At 45.8% G+C, this 18,516-nt stretch overlaps 1 protein-coding gene across 1 annotated transcript; it reads left to right on the top strand.

Annotated features, from left to right (window-relative positions):
* Window positions 1–752: 752 nt before the first annotated feature.
* Window positions 753–18,508, top strand: Msh6 (mutS homolog 6). Its single transcript, XM_021150052.2, has 10 exons — window positions 753–1,103; window positions 8,174–8,373; window positions 11,130–11,302; window positions 12,085–14,623; window positions 15,816–16,084; window positions 16,746–16,863; window positions 17,027–17,116; window positions 17,808–17,962; window positions 18,048–18,247; window positions 18,340–18,508. The coding sequence occupies exons 1-10, from the start codon at window positions 847–849 to the stop codon at window positions 18,419–18,421; spliced, it is 4,083 nt and encodes a 1,360-aa protein (XP_021005711.1). The 5' UTR covers window positions 753–846; the 3' UTR covers window positions 18,422–18,508.
* The last annotated feature ends 8 nt before the right edge of the window (window positions 18,509–18,516 follow it).

Below are 18,516 nucleotides of genomic sequence, written 5' to 3'. Positions count from 1 at the left end.
TATGCCAAAGGGCTCAGATAAGACTGGACCTTAGGGCTGGTGAGATGGCTCAGTGGGTAAGAGCACCTGACTGCTCTTCCAAAGGTCCGGAGTTCAAATCCTAGCAACCACATGGTGGCTCACAACCATCCGTAACAAGATCTGACTCCCTCTTCTGGAGTATCTGAGGACAGCTACAGTGTACTTACATATAATAAATAAATAAATCTTTAAAAAAAAAACAAAAACTGGACCTTAATTGCCCATCTCATATAGTAAGGCGTAAACTAGTTGAGGCAGTGACGGGCCAAGGAAAGTTTTGTGGATAGCTTCTTTTGTGGATAGCTGTTCTTGCACTTGGCATTCACAAGTGCCGCTCTGTACACTGCTCTGCGAACGGTGCGCACCGTACGTGGCAGACAGCAACAATCAATTTCTCAGCTCCTTTCAGTCCAACCGCAGGACCGCCCGCAGGGCCAGGTGTTTCCGCAGCAAGCTCGACCGGGCTTCTCGCAGGGTGCACCCCGCAGTTCCAGCAACCGCGCAAGCCACTTCCGCCTTCTTCGTGCAGACTTGCCCGGGTAGCCACCGCGAGCTCCAATGCTTTGCAAAGGCTCAGTCTCAAGGCCCGCCAACCCGAGCTTGGGGGCGGGGGTCCTCCCCGCCCCGCCCACTGACGCCAGGGCACGTCGGAGGCGGGGCCCCGCCCACCGCGCAGGTCGAGACGCCTGCGGATTGGCCGCTGGGCTACGGGTGCTCGGGTAGGACGCGCCTCCTCCCGACTTTCCCGCCAGCGGCGGCCGCGCGGTGGTTGCGATCCTTGTAGGCGCTCGGAGCCGTGGCCGGGTCTGCCCGTCAGCCTTCATCATGTCCCGACAAAGCACCCTGTACAGCTTCTTCCCCAAGTCCCCGGCACTCGGCGACACCAAGAAGGCCGCGGCCGAGGCCTCACGCCAAGGTGCCGCTGCCTCTGGAGCCTCCGCTTCCCGCGGCGGGGATGCGGCCTGGAGCGAGGCTGAACCGGGGTCCCGGTCCGCGGCGGTATCCGCCCCGTCGCCGGAGGCAAAGGATCTCAACGGAGGGCTGCGGAGGGCCTCCTCCTCCGCGCAGGCCGTGCCTCCCAGGTAGCCGGCTCGGTCGGGGCTGCGGCGGCGTGCGGGGCTCCCGGAAGGAGGGGGAGGCTGCTCAGTGCCAGGCGGCGGGAGGAGGGGCGGCCTGCCCGCCCGAGAGAAGCGGGGCTGGTGCCAGGGACTCTCGGGGGACGCTGCGAGCAAGCAACCGAGCAAGCGAGCGCGCTCCCACCGTGGGGGTGGGGAGGCTCGGGGACCGAGACGGAGACACCCTCCCCCGAAGTGGCCGGAGCGGGAACGGTGTCCCGCTGCGGTCCGCGGCCTGAGGGGGCGGGGCGGATCGGATCCCGCCGGGAGCTCCTCCGGGTGGCGAGCCTACGGCGGAAGGAAAACTCGGGGGTTGCAGGTGGAAGTTTGTAGATAGTGAAAGCGGCGCTCCGGCTTGGGACGACAGAGGTTTTATTTAACCCACCGTTTCACAGGAGGGAAGAGTGCTGAAGATTTTTCGCAGTTATTGGGTCTTCGGAGTATTGGGCAAGCCCTGGGCAAGGTTTACTGGGGGAAGCTTGCCTGGAGTTGTACTCGGAACTTTGTAAATTTGGCCGTCGTTTGTAGGAGCGACTAGAGACATTTATTTATTTTTAAATTATTTTTTGGTTTTTCGAGACAGAGTTTCTCTGTGTAGCCCTGGCTGTCCTGGCACTCACTTTGTAGACCAGGCTGGCCTCGAACTCAGAAATTCGCCCGCCTCTGCCTCCCGAGTGCTGGGATTAAAGGCGTGCATGCGCCACCACTCGCAGCTGAGACTTTTTTAAAAAGCCCCCCCCCCCCCGTTTTTTGTTTTTGTTTTTTGTTTTTTTTTTTTGTCTAAACATATAATGTAATGGTGGGCCGGTTAATTAAGACTCAAAAGTAATCAGATCAAATCGCTAGCTAATGGTTCTTCACAGCGATTTCTGATTGGCTGTGTTCCAGGTGTCCTACAGGAAACGTTGGAATTTTCAAAAAGTAACTAATTGTGGTCTTGGTCGGGGGTGGGGGGAGTGTGGTTCGTGTTTTTGTGGTACTGGGCCTGGAGCATAGGACTTTGCAAGCTTTTGTGTCTAGCCCGCAATTGTGTATTTAAATACCGGAAAAGGCCAGTGGAGTAGTCTAGGGTTGGAGGTTATAACCGAGAGTGCTTAGTGTGTTCAGGCCTGCTAGAGAATTATCAGTAGGCTCTGCTTGTGGGGGAAATAAAGGTAGCCTCTGGTGAGAAATGCATAGTTACTTGGATGTGAATTGGTTTGGCGGTATCCAAAATAAAGGTGTGCACTTACTTTACTCTAAGGTACTTGATGTATTTTAATGTATCCTGATTAAAAACTGACCCAAAGAGCCGGGCGCCGTGGTTGGCACACGCACGCCTTTAATCCCAGACAGGCAGGCAGTTCAAGGCCAGCCTGGTCTACAGAGTGAGTTCCAGGACAGCCAGGGCTATACAGAGAAACCCTGTCTCGAAAAACAAAAACAAAAAAAAACCTGACCCAAAGCCAGTTCAAGAGTGCAAGTAGATTCCATCCATACCACTAAATCCAAATAAATGTCTTTGGACCTATTTCCTGGGATTACAGGCTCTGGTCTGGTCTCTTTAGTTTCAGTTAGAACCCGTCCTCCAACTCACTCACACTCACTCTCTCTCTCTCTCTCTCTCTCTGGTCTTTTTAGTTTCAGTTAGATTAGAACCCGTCCTCCAACTCACTCACACTCTCTCTCTCTCTCACACACACTCTCTCTCTCTCTCTTTCTTTCTCACACACACACACATTAGAGTTTTGTCTGTAGAATTTATTAACATGGTATCCATAACTAGTTTGAATTTGCCATGTCTTGCTTTGTAAACCATGTTGGCCTTGAATTTAACAACCCTGTCCCCAGTGTTTCTGAGACATGTTCCCACCACCACCCTGGAATGCTGGAATACAGCCATGTACCATTCTTTAAACTTCATACATAAATGAAAATGAGTTGAACTCCTAATTTTTCTGTTTTTTCCTCCAAAGTGCTGGGATTACAGGCCTGTGCCTGTATGTCTAGCTTCTTTTTTCAGAGTCAGTTAAAATGTTTGTTAAAGAGTTAGTTTTACAACTAGTAGTTGGTCCCACTAAGTGTAACAGAGTCTCCGAAATAATGCTTTTGAAGTGCCTAAGGCACTTCATCTTGCCTTGACTCCATTTTTGTGTCCACCTAGATACTTTATCCTCATTCACCAGTATCGGAGTGGCCTTGGCAACACTTTTGGGACCGTTACCCTCACCACTGTCCAGATGTAGTAGCCAAAGTAATATTTGCACAAGCTAAAATATAAAATAGCCAAGAAGGGTAAATAAAAAATTACCTGTAGTGTTGTGTCTGGAAAACACTGCTAAGCTTTGCAGAAGACAAATGGTATAACGCTTCTCCAAAACGGCCCTGGCCCCACCTTCCTCAACACTGATTTAATTGTGGTTTCGTCCTTCTAAAAAAATACTGTGTCCCTGAGCTTCAGTACTAAAAGGCATTTTGGAGGCCTTGTCTACTTTTTTTTATTTTAAGATTTATTTATGTGAGTACACTGTCTAAGACTTCAGACACACCAGAAGAGGGCATCAGATCCCATGACAGGTGGTTGTGAGCCACCATGTGGTTGCTGAGGATTGAACTCAGGACCTGGAAGAGCAGTTGGTGCTCTTAAAGGTTGAGCCATCTCTCCAGCCCCCTTAGTCTTCTCTTGGTTTAAGCATTAGTAAAGGACTCTTATGCTCTTAATTGGCTTAAATAACATGGTTGTTGGTAACTATTTTACTTACTTATTATAGGGTGACTCAACCCTTTAACCTCTGCCTTTGGGTAGCTTGATCTCAATAAGGCGAAGGCTAGTTTATTTGGAGAGTTCCAGGCTAGCCAGTACTACATTTTGAGACTATCAATAAAGTAAAGTTTTAGCTGGGAGTGGTGGCGCATGTCTTTAATCCCAGCACTTGGGAGGCCGAGGCAGGTGGATTTCTGAGTTCGAGGCCAGCCTGGTCTACAGAGTGAGTTCCAGGACAGCCAGGGCTATACAGAGAAACCCTGTCTCACAAAAACAAAAACAAAAAAACAAAAAGTAAAGTTATTTTGTGTTTATGCATGTTGTGCCTTCATGTATGTCCATACCACAGGTGTGCCTAGTACCTGTGAAGGGTAGAAAGGGTCGTGAGCTCCTGTGTGCTTGCTGAGATTTGAACCTGGGTCTTTTGGTCGAATAGCCAGTGCTCTTCATCTTTTGAGCCTCATCTCTAGCCCCCTAATTAATATTTTGAGATAGACTCCTATATCTTAAGCTGGCCTCAAAACTTGCTGTGTAATAGAGGACAACCTTCAACCCCTGCTTCTGGATTTTTGTTTTGTTTTGTTTGAGACAGGGTTTCTCCATACAGCCCTGGCTGTCCTGGAACTCACATCTGTAGACCAGGCTGACCTTGAACTCAGACATCCACCTGCCTCTGCTGGGATTAAGGGTGTGCCGCAACTTACTTAAAATGTAAAGAGTTCTTTCTGGAGTCCAATACTCTGGAGTTTCAGCTTGGGCATCAGGAAGAGCTGGCGTATGCTACTGGGGCAGAGAAAATGATTTTGGGTCACTATTTTCTTGCCTTCCCTTTGGTTATAAAGTACACAATTCAGACACAGGTAAACACAGAGGTGTATTTTGCCTCTGTGTATGTATGTGTGCCCATGTGCATACACGCTGCCTGAGAGAGGCCAGAGGAGGACCTCAGCCTCTGTAGGTACAGATTGTGAGCTACCAGGTGGGTGCAGGGAATTGAACCTGGTTCCTATGGAAGAATGCCAGTGCTCTTAACTGCTGAGCATCTCTCCAGCCCCATTATTTCTATATTTTTAAAAATTACCTGTTACTGTGTATATGTGTGTATGCATGCTAGAGTAGGTTGTGGAAATCAGAGGACAACTTAAGAGTTGGTTCTTCCACCAACCGTCCTGGGGATAAAACTCAGGCCATCCTTTGCGATATCTCCTAGGCCATATCTTGACTGGTATTTTTTTTAGACAGGGTTTTGGGATTAAAGGCGTGCTCAGCCACGCCCGGTTTCTTTCTTTCTTAAACCTAGGCTATATGTATCTCAGGCTGGCTGTGAACTCACAGAAATCTATCCCTGTCTTTTTTTTTTTTTTTTTTAAATCTATTTTATGTATCCGAGTACACCATTGCTCTATTCAGACACACCACCAGAAGAGGGCATCCAGGTCCATTACCGATGGTTTTGAGCCACCATGTGGTTACTGGGAATTGAACTCTAGACCTCTGGAAGAGCAGTCTTAACTGCTGAGCTGTCTCTCCAGCCCTGCCTGTGTCTTCTAAGTGCTGGAATCGAAGCTGGGGAGATTGGATGGATTACAAGGATGAGGATTTTAGTTAAATGCACAGAAGGAAGCCACCTAGAAAATAAGCTGGACATAGTGGCAGATATCGGTGGCACTGGGGAGGCAGATCCCTATTTGGCAAGTTCTAGGCCAGTGAGAGATTATGTCTCAAGACAAAAAAGGTGGCTAGTAACCGAGGAATGACACCTGAGGTTGACCTCTGGTCCCCATATCCTTGTGTATATATAATTTGCACACCTGCACACACACAAAGCTAAGCTTTTAGCATTGTGAGAAAAATCTGAGACTGGCAAGATGGCTTATTAGGTAGAGTGACTGCTGCCAAGCCTGCTAACCTGAGTGTGAAGCCTCTGTCTCCACATGCCTGCCATAGCACTTTTGTACCCGCACATGCACACGCATGCCTGCCATAGTACTTCTGTACCCACACACGAGCACACACTGAGGAAGAAGTAGAAAGGAGCCTGATACTTGCATGTATCAAATGTCTGCTTTATTGTACCACTCTTTGACAACACCAGCCAGCCGTGACCCCATTTTCCATGCAGCAGAAAAGTCTGTTTTGGCTGATACAGACAGAGGTTAAACCCTGAAAATTCCTCCATGTGGGGAAATCTATTGACATTTAACTGCATAAATAAAGGGATGCTTAGAAAGTTTGTGTTCTCTTCCCTCTTAAAGATTTAGAAAACTTTGTTGGTGGCACTTGCCTTTAATCCTAGCACTGGAAGGCTGAGGCAGGCATCTCTTGTTTGATGCCATCCTTGTGAGTTCCAGGATAGCCAGGACCACACAGAGAAACTGTCTCTAAGAAAAAAACAAAAACCCTCAAACAAAACAAAACAAAACAAAAGGGGATGTAGAGAACTTGTCTTCCCAGTGGATAAATCTCTTAGGTGAGAGGAAGGTCTGGTAAGATTGAAGGTCAGTCTCTAGTTGACCCTGTAGTTGACCCTTGACCCTATCAGTGTTAAGGACTAGGTTTTTCCCTGAGGCCCTAATGTATGGAGAAGGGACTTACTAGGCTTCTCATCTAAAAACTGGTGTTTGGCAAGGCCAGTAATAGCCTAGGGACCGGGCTTTGGGGAAGTTTCAGGATCCTGGAAACACCCGACCTCCTCCCGGAGGCCAGTGGCTAAGGGCTACGGTACTCAGTCCCAGAGTACCCTGGGACTCCCTTTGTACAACTTTGCCTGGTTAGGTTCCTGCTGACTTTGTCCAGTTTTCCCCTTCCAGGCTGACTGTTAGATGCTGTACAATAAGCGTGCTTGGCTTAGGCATAGCACAGAAAGACCTGCTGACCCCGGCTCGATTATCTTTACTTTTTCCATCCCCTGGTTTGTCCTCAGGAATGTGTCAGTAAAGAAAAACTTGCTGGACCAGGCCAGGTCAGGAAACAACTGTCTGAATTGTGCAGGTGCAGCGTCTTAATGGTGACCATGAAGTGAGCCTGAGGGGATGGTCATAAACTGTTGTACTTGTCACTATAGGGCCTGAGGTTGGGAGCTGGCCCTTCTAGAGGTGCTCATATCACAGTTGTCTATACAGCGTTTCCCCATTTGAGCGCTGGGGAAATATTGTTGCTAGGTGCTGAGAAAAACTTCTGAGTGCGCCCAGAGAACATTGCGATTTAATACACGTGGGCGGCAGTAGTTGTTAGTGGTCTTTGTATTATGGACAGGGTTCTTGTTGGTTCTGAGTTCTGTTTCCTTTCTCTGGCTCTTCCTTTCCTCAGAGACAACCCACAAGAACTGAATCAAGTTTTGGGACGAATGAGCCTTTGAAAAAAATTTTCATAGGCATGCGTCCTCAAGTGTTAGGCACTTGCTAACAAAACTAGTTTGGTGAGGCGAGACACCTTTGGATGTTGAGAATACTTAGTAGCTCAGCTGGAGCAATTCCAGGCTAAATTGAATAAATTAGATAATATAATTAGCAAGCTAATAATCATGACTTCAGGTCTTGTGGACTCTGATAATGTGCTGAATTACAGTATAGGTATGACTGTACTGGCTGGTTTTGTGTCAACTTGACACAGCTGGAGTTATCACAGAGAAAGGAGCTTTAGTTGAGGAAATGCCTCCATGAGATCCAGCTGTAAGGCATTTTCTCAATTAGTGATCAAGGGGGAAGGTCCCTTGTGGGTGGTGCCATCTCTGGGCTGGTAGTCTTGGTTCTATAACAGAACAGGCTGAGCAAGCCAGGGGAGGCAAGCCAGTAAAGAACATCCCTCCATGGCCTCTGCATCAGCCCCTGCTTTCTGACCTGCTTGAGTTCCAGTCCTGACTTCCTTTGGTGATGAACAGCAGTATGGAAGTGTAAGCCGAATAAACCCTTTCCTCCCCAACTTGCTTCTTGGTCATGGTGTTTGTTTGTTCAGGAATAGAAACCCTGACTAAGCATATGACTCATCCTGTAAGTCTTTTGCGACTGACACGATACAGTCTGAATTTTGTCATCATTTTCAGACCAAGAAGCAGATGTTCATTGAGTACCAGTTTATTATTGGCTTCTTTGTTAAATAAGCATTGGCTTAGCTTCCTTGTATTACTAGAAAAGTTCCTTGAACCTTCTCCTGACTTGCCAGAGGCCTCCAAAGGAGTCTTAATGACTTTGTTAAAACTGTTTATTTGTGGGTAATTACCATTGAGGTAAGGTAGCCAAATACTAAGTGGCTTATATATATATGTTTTTGTCTTTTGATTTTTCTTTTGCAACAGTTCTTGTGACTTTTCACCAGGCGACTTGGTTTGGGCTAAGATGGAAGGTTACCCCTGGTGGCCTTGCCTAGTTTATAATCATCCCTTTGATGGAACGTTCATCCGGAAGAAAGGGAAATCTGTCCGTGTTCACGTACAGTTCTTTGACGACAGCCCAACAAGGGGCTGGGTTAGCAAAAGGATGTTAAAGCCATATACAGGTAAGAGATAAATGGGGATGGGGGTGATTCATGATATTGTGGGGTGTGTGTGTGTTTCCTTAGCAAATTGCAGGAATAGCAGTTGTAAAAGTTCTCACATGCTAAAGAGGCAAGATACAGCTGGTTTTAGCTACTTTGTGGAAATTTTATTTTTGTCCTTTGACTTACAGCAGTTAAAGCCCTTTAAGAAAAAGTGGTCTCTTGATTGGGAGTTAGGTAACTGTGCTATGACAGTGAGACATGAGAAGTGTAGAGTTAATAGCTCTATTTTGAAGTATATATGTAGGTAATGTAAGCAGGATAAGTAGCATGAATTAGTGACATTCTCTATAACAGATACATATCTCATAGCCTCCAGAATTGTAACCTATGAATATATTTGAGTTGTGTTTCACATCAGAACACTCGTGCTTTAATGCTTTCTATAAGCCCAGCTTTATTTGCACGGCCACCGGCAGTGCTGCATATTTAGCCTCCTGTTAGCCGGGGGCACCCCTTGTCTCCCCTGTTACTGCAGTGTGTGCACACTGCAATTGCAGGTGTAAGCAAGGCCACGCCCTTTATTCCCAGACAGCCCAGGCTGTTGAACTCCGTGGTATGGAACGTACCAGGGTCAGGTCAGTTTCCCAGAGCTCTCCTTAAGAACCTACCTCTTAGTGAGTGTGCTTGTCCTGCAAAGGGCACATTCACTGGAGAGCATCGTGATGCTGTTTCTACTCTTCACTTAGCGGCGGTTTACCCTTGGTGGATGACACTGCTACTCATACAGAAAGTGGCCTTGTATGGCATCAGACGATAAATGAGTTCTTTGGGATTAATTTTAACATTTTAAAACTGCCTGGGCAAAATAATAGATCAGGAAAATGTTTGTATTATTGTGTATGTATTATTGTGAAATGTTGTGCCTTGGTCTTTAAAATTCTATCCTCTGTTCTTTAAAGTTCCCCTTTGTTGGGCTTAGGGAATAGTTGGGTGGTAGAGCCCTTGCCTAGATGTACACATGCGCAAGACCTTGTTTTTTCCCTTTCAGTGCAGAGTGTGGGGGTGGGGGAGTTGGGGAGAGAGGACAGGACAGGACACACTCCCCATGGTTAGCCCTGGCCAGCCCGTCTTGGATATTGTTATGTTGACTAGGCTAGTTTCAAACTCACAAAAGAGTCACTTGCCTCTGCTTACGGATCCAGTGCTGAGATTAAAGGGTGGGCCCTCTTTTTACTTTTTGAGACTAAATTGTATAGGCTACCTTGAATTCACTTTGTGGCCTAGGCTGGCTTCATCTCTGTCCCATGCTGGCCTTAATACTACAGTGGTCTTTATGCCTCAGCTTCTCAGTGCTGGGGGAATCGGCCTGCGTCACAACATCTGGGTTCCACGGATGTAGTTACCAAATTTTGCTTTGTTGTTTATTTATTTGGTTTACTTGCTTACTTAGCTGGTAGCACTACAGATTGAACTAAGGGCAGGGCCCGTTTTATATTTACAAGACAACAGGTTTTGCTGTCTTGTTTTTGAGTCAGCGTGTTCATGTAGCTCTGGTGAAAGTTGAAACAATGCATGTTTTAATGCATTAGCTGAGAAAAATGGATGGAGGCAAAGGCTGCTTTTGTTCAAATTCTGTCTTGTAGTTACGGGGCCAAGTGTTTCTGGGGAGTGTGAGTGTGGTGTGCTGTGCTGTGCAATAAAGCTAGGGTAGGGACTTTGGGAAAGGTTCAGAGCTGTCTGCCAATTGATAGTGCTTCAGAGAGATGAGAATTTGTACCTTCAGTTTGTCTTAGTCCATAAAAGTAGTTAGTTTCACTGAAATTTAGGTAGTCCTGTTAGTTTAATTATTTATTTAATGTATGAGTGCACTATCTGCATGTACACCTGCTTTCCAGCAGAGGGCATCACAACTCATTATGGGGGCTGGAGAGATGGCTCAGTGGTTTAGAGCACTGACTGCTTTTCCGAAAGTCCTGAGTTCAAATCCCAGAAACCACATGGTGGCTCACAGCCATCTGTAGTGAGATCTGATGGCCTCTTCTGGTGCGTCTGAAGGCAGCTACAGTGTACTTAGATGATGATGATGATAATAATAATAAAAATCTTTTTAAAAAAACCCAACTCATTACGGATGGTTGTGAGCCACCATGAAGTTGCTGAGAATTGAACTCAGGACCTCTGGAAAAGCAGTTAATGCTTTTAACTGCTGAGCCATCTCTCCAGCCCCAAGAAACTAACATTAAGTTTGTGATGCTCTGCTTTTGTTGACTAGAAAGAAGTGTTCTTGCTTACAGTAATGGTGAAAAGCAAGTGGTGGGGCCAGCCCCAGTTACTACATTACATCCACACAAGATAATTCTTAAATGAAAACGAGTTTTATTTTAAAGCAGGGGTCTTTGAAATGTTGCATTTTGGTGTTATTAGGAGGAAAAAACTGAGTGACAGCCCTAGCCTGGTTATTCAGTTGGGACAATTTTAGAAAGAGTTCCTAAACAAACTACACTTGTGTCTGCTCTGAGGTTTTTCATACCTTGACCCAGGGTTCTGACATTAGAAGAAAGACTCAAGTAAGCAGCCTTGGATGACTACACAGTTGATTCAAACAAGTAAAACTGGGGATTCCAATGCCATTGCTACCTTTCCCCCATCAGCTTTTGATCTATGCATATGAAAAATGGGGCATTAAAAAGTATAACTGATTGTAACTTCCTGTTTGTGTTATAAATTGGCCAACTCTTCAGCCACCTGGTTCTTATTTATAAGTATATTTCTAGGTTCAAAGGCAAAGGAAGCCCAAAAGGGAGGTCATTTCTACAGTTCAAAGTCTGAGATACTCAGAGCAATGCAACGTGCAGACGAGGCCTTAAGTAAAGACACGGCTGAGAGGCTGCAGCTGGCAGTGTGTGATGAGCCTTCAGAGCCGGAGGAGGAGGAGGAGGAGACAGAGGTCAGTCACTCCATTCTCTTAGGGGGGAAGGGGGTATGATGTGTATGTGATGAAGTGAGAAATAATAAAAAATATAGTAATTGTATGTGAATGCACCATTTCATTTGTACATGCAGACATCTGCCCTCCCTGGATTTAGCTTATTTAGAATTTCAACAGTCTGTCTGTCTGTCTCTGTGTCTCTCTCTCTCTCTGTTTTGTACTTGAAGCTGGCCTCAAGCTCAGAATCTTCTTGCTTTCTGCTTTTCAAATGGTCTCCCAGTCCAGGGATTGAATTTATGGTCTCAAATGTGTTAGGCAAATGTTCTTCCACTTGGCCCACCCATCCCTTAGGAAAAAGCTGGCTTTGAATTCAACAGTGGGAAATAACTAGCAATTCTCCTGCTTCCCGAGTGAGTGCTGGAGTTAGAGGTGCACGGCAACATACCTGGGGGTTTTTCTGTATAGCCCTGGCTGTCCTGGAACTCACTTTGTAGACCAGGCTGTCCTCGAACTCAGAAATCCGCCTGCCTCTGCCTCCCGAGGGCTGCCCGGCAACATGCCTGGTTTACGAACTGCTGAGGATCAAACCTAGGATCAACTGAGCTTCGTCTCTGCACCATGCTGGCCTAAATACTACAGTGGTCTTTGCCTCAGGTTTTCAAGTGCTGGGGTTATAGGCATGAGTCACAACATCTGGGTTCCATAGATGTAGTTACCAAATTTGATTGATTGATTGGTGGCACCAGAGATTGAACTAAGGGCCCGTTTTATATTTACAAACCCCTTTCTTTGTCTGGCAGGTGCGTGAGGCTTATTTATCTGATAAGAGTGAAGAGGATAATTACAACGGGAGTGAAGAAGAAGAAGCACAGCCCAGTGTTCAGGGGCCTAGGCGAAGCAGCCGGCAAGTCAAGAAGCGACGGGTCATCTCAGACTCGGAGAGTGACGTTGGTGGCTCTGATGTAGAATTCAAGCCAGACACTAGGCAGGAAGGAAGCAGTGATGACGCAAGCAGTGGAGTTGGGGACAGCGATAGTGAGGACCTGGGCACCTTCGGCAAAGGCGCTCCAAAGCGGAAGAGAGCCATGGTTGCTCAGGGTGGACTTAGAAGGAAAAGTCTGAAGAAGGAAACAGGCTCAGCCAAACGAGCAACTCGCATTCTGTCAGAAACCAAGAGTACCTTGAGTGCTTTTTCTGCCCCTCAAAATTCTGAATCCCAGACCCACGTCAGTGGAGGAGGTAACGACAGTAGTGGACCCACTATTTGGTATCACGAAACTTTAGAATGGCTTAAGCCAGAAAAAAGAAGAGATGAGCACAGGAGACGCCCCGATCACCCTGAATTTAATCCCACCACACTGTATGTGCCTGAAGACTTCCTCAATTCTTGTACTCCAGGGATGAGGAAGTGGTGGCAGTTCAAGTCTCAGAACTTTGATCTTGTCATCTTTTATAAGGTGGGGAAGTTTTATGAATTGTATCACATGGATGCTGTTATTGGAGTCAGTGAGCTGGGGCTGATATTCATGAAGGGCAACTGGGCCCATTCTGGTTTTCCAGAGATTGCATTTGGCCGATTCTCGGATTCCTTGGTGCAGAAGGGCTATAAGGTAGCACGGGTGGAACAGACCGAGACTCCAGAAATGATGGAGGCACGATGCCGGAAGATGGCTCACGTGTCCAAGTTTGATAGAGTGGTGAGACGGGAGATTTGCAGGATCATTACTAAGGGCACGCAGACCTACAGTGTGCTGGATGGCGATCCCTCTGAGAACTACAGTAGGTATCTTCTTAGCCTCAAGGAGAAGGAGGAAGAGACTTCTGGTCACACTCGTGTGTATGGTGTTTGCTTTGTGGACACGTCACTGGGCAAGTTTTTCATAGGCCAGTTTTCGGATGACCGCCACTGTTCCAGATTTAGGACTCTAGTGGCACACCATCCTCCAGTACAAATTTTGTTTGAGAAAGGAAATCTCTCAACAGAGACCAAAACTGTCCTAAAGAGTTCACTGTCATCTTGTCTTCAGGAAGGTCTCATACCAGGTTCCCAATTTTGGGATGCCACTAAGACTTTGCGAACACTCCTTGAAGGAGGGTACTTCACTGGAGATGGAGGCAGTAGTACAGTGCTGCCTCTGGTCCTTAAAGGAATGACCTCGGAGTCAGATTCTGTAGGGTTGACCCCAGGCGAGGAGAGTGAATTGGCGCTCTCTGCTCTAGGCGGTATTGTTTTCTACCTCAAAAAATGCCTGATTGATCAGGAGCTTCTGTCAATGGCTAATTTTGAAGAGTATTTCCCTTTGGATTCTGACACAGTCAGCACAGTAAAACCTGGTGCTGTCTTTACTAAAGCCAGTCAGCGAATGGTGCTAGACGCAGTGACGTTAAACAACCTGGAGATTTTCCTGAATGGGACAAATGGCTCTACTGAAGGGACCCTGCTAGAGAGACTGGATACTTGCCATACCCCCTTTGGCAAGCGGCTCTTAAAACAGTGGCTTTGTGCCCCCCTCTGCAGCCCTTCTGCCATCAGTGACCGTTTAGATGCTGTGGAAGATCTGATGGCCGTGCCTGACAAGGTCACTGAAGTTGCAGACCTCTTAAAGAAGCTGCCAGATCTTGAGCGGCTGCTGAGTAAGATTCACAATGTTGGGTCTCCCCTAAAGAGCCAGAACCATCCAGACAGCAGGGCTATAATGTACGAGGAAACGACATACAGCAAAAAGAAGATCATTGATTTTCTCTCTGCTCTAGAAGGATTCAAAGTAATGTGTAAAGTCTCGGGGCTTCTGGAGGAGGTTGCGGGTGGTTTTACGTCTAAAACCCTCAAGCAGGTTGTTACTCTACAGACAAAAAGTCCTAAAGGCCGCTTTCCTGATCTGACTGCAGAACTGAACCGATGGGACACAGCCTTTGACCATGAGAAAGCTCGAAAGACAGGGCTCATTACTCCAAAAGCAGGGTTTGACTCCGATTATGACCAAGCACTTGCTGATATAAGAGAGAATGAACAGAGCCTCCTGGAGTACTTAGACAAACAGCGTAGTCGGATCGGCTGTAAGAGCATAGTCTACTGGGGAATCGGTAGGAACCGTTACCAGTTAGAGATTCCAGAGAATTTTGCTACCCGTAATCTACCTGAAGAATATGAGTTGAAATCTACTAAAAAAGGCTGTAAACGATACTGGACCAAAACAATTGAGAAGAAATTAGCTAATCTTATAAATGCTGAAGAGCGCAGGGACACATCTTTAAAGGACTGCATGCGGCGCCTGTTCTATAACTTCGATAAAAACTACAAGGACTGGCAGGCTGCTGTAGAGTGCATTGCAGTGTTGGGTAAGGCTTTAGTTAACCCTCTGTGTCCCAGCTATCCATCTCTAAACCTAACTATATGGGTGTGTGCATGGATGGTTAAATAACTACAACTTAGATTTCACTATTAATAGCCTTATGACAATTTTTCCTAGTCTTGGAATAGTTTCGAATTTTATCATTGAGGGAAGATTTATTTTCAAGTTTCTTTTTAAAAACATTTACTGGGACTAGGTAATTTCCTGATTTGTTTAAGGATCTGTAGCCCAAGCTGATGTTGAACTCCTGGCAATCCTCCTGCCTCAGATCCCCAAGTGCTAGGATTAGAGGTCTGGGCCACTATTTCCCAGCTTTTACAATTTTATTTTGTCATGCTGGGCATCAGATCTAGACCTTTGTGCATGCAAGGCTGTTTAAACATTTTGGCCACCAAGCCAAAATCTTGAGCCCCAAATGCTTTTATAATTGAAAGGTTTTTCTTTGTTTTAAAAAAGCAGAGGGAAGGAAGAGTAAATTTGGCTTTATTCTTTGTGGTTCTTCCTTTTGTATTTAGTCAAATTTGCATGGAAATAAGACTAGAGCTGAATCCAGGCTTTTTGTGAGCCCTTTGGTTATCATCTGGAGCTCTCTGGGCATCAGCTTTGTTGGTGTGGGGGATTGAGCAGTGTTGGGTGTAAATGCAGTGCTGTAAGCACAGGCTGCACTATCACACGGAGCTCTGTAACAGCATCTCTCATCTAAGCAGTGAGCAGATGCACTGCAGAGGTAGAATCCTCCCTCAGCACGGGCTCCCTAGCTCCTTTTAATGTCCGCCCCCCAGCACTAGCTGTAAAGTCCAGCACACCCTGTGTCCTCCTCCCTCATTTCCACCTCCCACCCTGTGAGAACTGCTTTGAAAGATTACAGTGAAGAAATGGAAAACTTTTATTCTGGCCTAAGCTGGCCTGGAGCTCACACAGATGCCTGCCGTGGCCAAAACAGAAAATGTTGCTTTTACTGAGAAGTACAATACTTTACTTATTTGTGTGTTGGGAGTTTGGGCACGCACCGGGGGATTGAACTTGGGTGGTCACTGGGCTTTGATCTGCTGAATCATCTTGCTGGTCAATTTTTAAAAAGACATAATAGAAGCAGCACAGGTACTATCTAGTGGGTATAAGTTTACCCAGCAAGAAATTAACAAAATGATGAAGTCTTACTCGTATCCTCCTGACAGATGTCTTACTGTGCCTGGCTAACTACAGTCAAGGAGGAGATGGTCCTATGTGTCGCCCAGAAGTTCTGTTACCCGGAGAAGACACACATCCCTTCTTAGAGTTTAAAGGGTCACGACATCCCTGCATTACAAAGACGTTTTTTGGAGACGATTTTATTCCTAACGACATTCTAATAGGCTGCGAGGAAGAAGCAGAAGAACGTGGCAAAGCCTATTGTGTGCTTGTGACTGGACCAAATATGGGGGGCAAATCTACACTCATAAGACAGGTAATTTGTTCTTCATGTTCTATTAAGTAGAAAGCAATTGTAAGATGAAGGGCAAATGCTATATATAATCCAGTCTACTATATAATCTAATCCATTTTCCAGAGAGCAAAGTCACATAAAGGGAACCTCCTCGTATAAAGCTGTTTCGTCAGCCTTGGCTCTTAGCTAATGTTAAAGAAAACTGCTCAATGGTAGAAAACACATGATTATCATGTGCGGGACCCTGGGATTCTCATGAACTTGAAAAGTACATTCACGGTGAATAAAATTACAGAGGTGATATAATGAAAATAATGGTACTGACTCATCTTGATCCTAGGGGAGCCCAGGACATTTTTTTTTTAAATTATAAACGTGAACATATTTAGACTTGTTTGGGCTCCCTGATGTGGTCACTTTAGAGGAAACTAGTCATATCTTTGTAATAATTTGCTAACAAAATTGGCTGTATTGTACGTTATCTTTCAACTTTAAAACAAGCATAGGAGGTTATTGTCTGAGATAAACTTGCTGGATCCAGGTGTTCGTAGTCGTTAGAGCCCAGACGTCTTTGTTAGCTAGGTATGGAATACCAGATTCCTACTTAAAGGTTCTTGAATCAAATGGGTATTGTGTACAGATAGGTTTTTAAATACCAATTCCTTTCCTCCCATCTTCCCAGGCTGGTCTGTTGGCTGTAATGGCCCAGCTGGGTTGTTACGTACCTGCTGAGAAGTGCAGGCTCACACCAGTTGACAGAGTGTTCACTAGGCTTGGTGCCTCAGACAGAATCATGGCAGGTGAGTGGCTTTCCCTCCGCACAATTACAATTCCGTTGGCAAGGATAACCTGCCTTTTGTTTTAAACTGGATGTTATTTAAAAAATCACAAGGTACAATTCTTGCTCGTCATATTCAAACAAGATATAACCTGCTCTTAACTCAGTTGTTTCTTTTTTTTTAGGGGAAAGTACATTTTTTGTTGAGTTGAGCGAAACTGCTAGCATACTTAGGCATGCAACAGCACATTCTTTGGTACTTGTGGATGAATTAGGTAAGACAGATTTTGTTTGAATGCCATTAGGGTGGAAAACCCATGTCCCCAATAGCTACTAAGACTGTTTCCCCCTCTCTGGCTGCCCTGGGATTTCCTGTCTTGTCTGGTAGGCAAGAGCTATACTGCTGAGATGCAGTCTCCAGTCAAGAGCATGCATGCATCTCTGTACCATGCACATGCAGTGCCGGGGGGGGGGGGGGGGGCGCGGAGGAGACACTTGGATGTCCTGCCTTTTCCTTTTTTTTTTTTTTTTTCCTCCCTTTTGGTTGTGAGCTCTAGAGCTCACTTTAATGTAGAGTGGGCTGCTATGAACTCCGAGATCCACCTTTCTCTGCCTCAGGCAGTGCCTGGCTGGATTCATTGCTTTTTAACTGCTGAGTATTTACACATTTCTGGTGTGGAGGCATATGGGGGTCAGCAGACAGCTCATGCATTGTATGTCGTATCCAGGCCACCGCTCCTGCTCCCTGCTTATTGCTCACTTCTGACAGGGTCTCACGAAGTAGACAAGGTTGGCCTTGAAACAGAGATAGCTCTTTCCCCATGCACTGGGGCCCTGTTGCAGCATGATGCCTCTGAGTGACTGGAAGATAGCTGTTCCCTCTTCCCATTCTGCATTCTCTCTGTACCTGAATTGTAGGTGTTTATTATTGTCACAAGGTAATGTACAGTAATTCCACTTCCACAGGAAGAGGCACCGCAACTTTTGATGGGACAGCGATAGCCAATGCTGTTGTTAAAGAACTTGCTGAAACCATAAAGTGTCGAACACTGTTTTCTACACACTATCATTCATTAGTAGAAGATTACTCTAAAAGTGTGTGTGTACGCCTAGGACATATGGTATGTGGAATCAACCAGACATTTTTTTCTATTGGCATAAAGTAAACAGTAGAACTGTGATAAAATGAACTCTTCTTTCTTGAAGGCATGCATGGTAGAAAATGAATGTGAGGACCCCAGCCAGGAGACTATTACTTTCCTCTATAAATTCATCAAGGGAGCTTGTCCTAAGAGCTACGGCTTTAATGCAGCACGGCTTGCGAATCTTCCGGAGGAGGTTATTCAGAAGGGACACAAAAAAGCAAGAGAATTTGAGAGGATGAATCAGTCATTACAACTGTTTCGGTAATTATATCATAATCTTCCTATAGCTGATTGTAAAGACTTGGTACAGAGACAAAATGAAATATTTTTTTTTCCTTTTTTTTTTTTTAAAGGGAAGTTTGTCTGGCTACTGAAAAGCCGACTATAAACGGTGAAGCTATCCATAGGTTGCTGGCCTTGATTAACGGATTGTAGACCACATTGGAAGCTGAGTTGACTTTTGAAAAAGGTGGTAAATTCAGACAACATTATGATCTAATAAACTTTATTTTTAAAAAATGACCATTTTT

The sequence above is a fragment of the Mus caroli genome, unplaced genomic scaffold (genome assembly GCF_978045245.1).
Source record: "Mus caroli unplaced genomic scaffold, Mus_caroli_1 scaffold_18, whole genome shotgun sequence".
Classification (NCBI taxonomy): Eukaryota; Metazoa; Chordata; class Mammalia; order Rodentia; family Muridae; genus Mus; species Mus caroli.
This window is presented reverse-complemented; position numbering and strand designations above follow the sequence as displayed.

What these genes read in the sequence shown, in the direction of transcription:
- Msh6 (XM_021150052.2), top strand. Translation starts at nt 847, where the DNA reads ATGTCCCGACAAAGCACCCTGTACAGCTTCTTCCCCAAGTCCCCGGCA. An exon ending in GATGTTAAAGCCATATACAG is followed by an intron (nt 8,374 to 11,129) that starts GTAAGAGATAAA and finishes GTATATTTCTAG; the next exon opens with GTTCAAAGGCAAAGGAAGCC. An exon ending in GGTACTTGTGGATGAATTAG is followed by an intron (nt 17,117 to 17,807) that starts GTAAGACAGATT and finishes CCACTTCCACAG; the next exon opens with GAAGAGGCACCGCAACTTTT.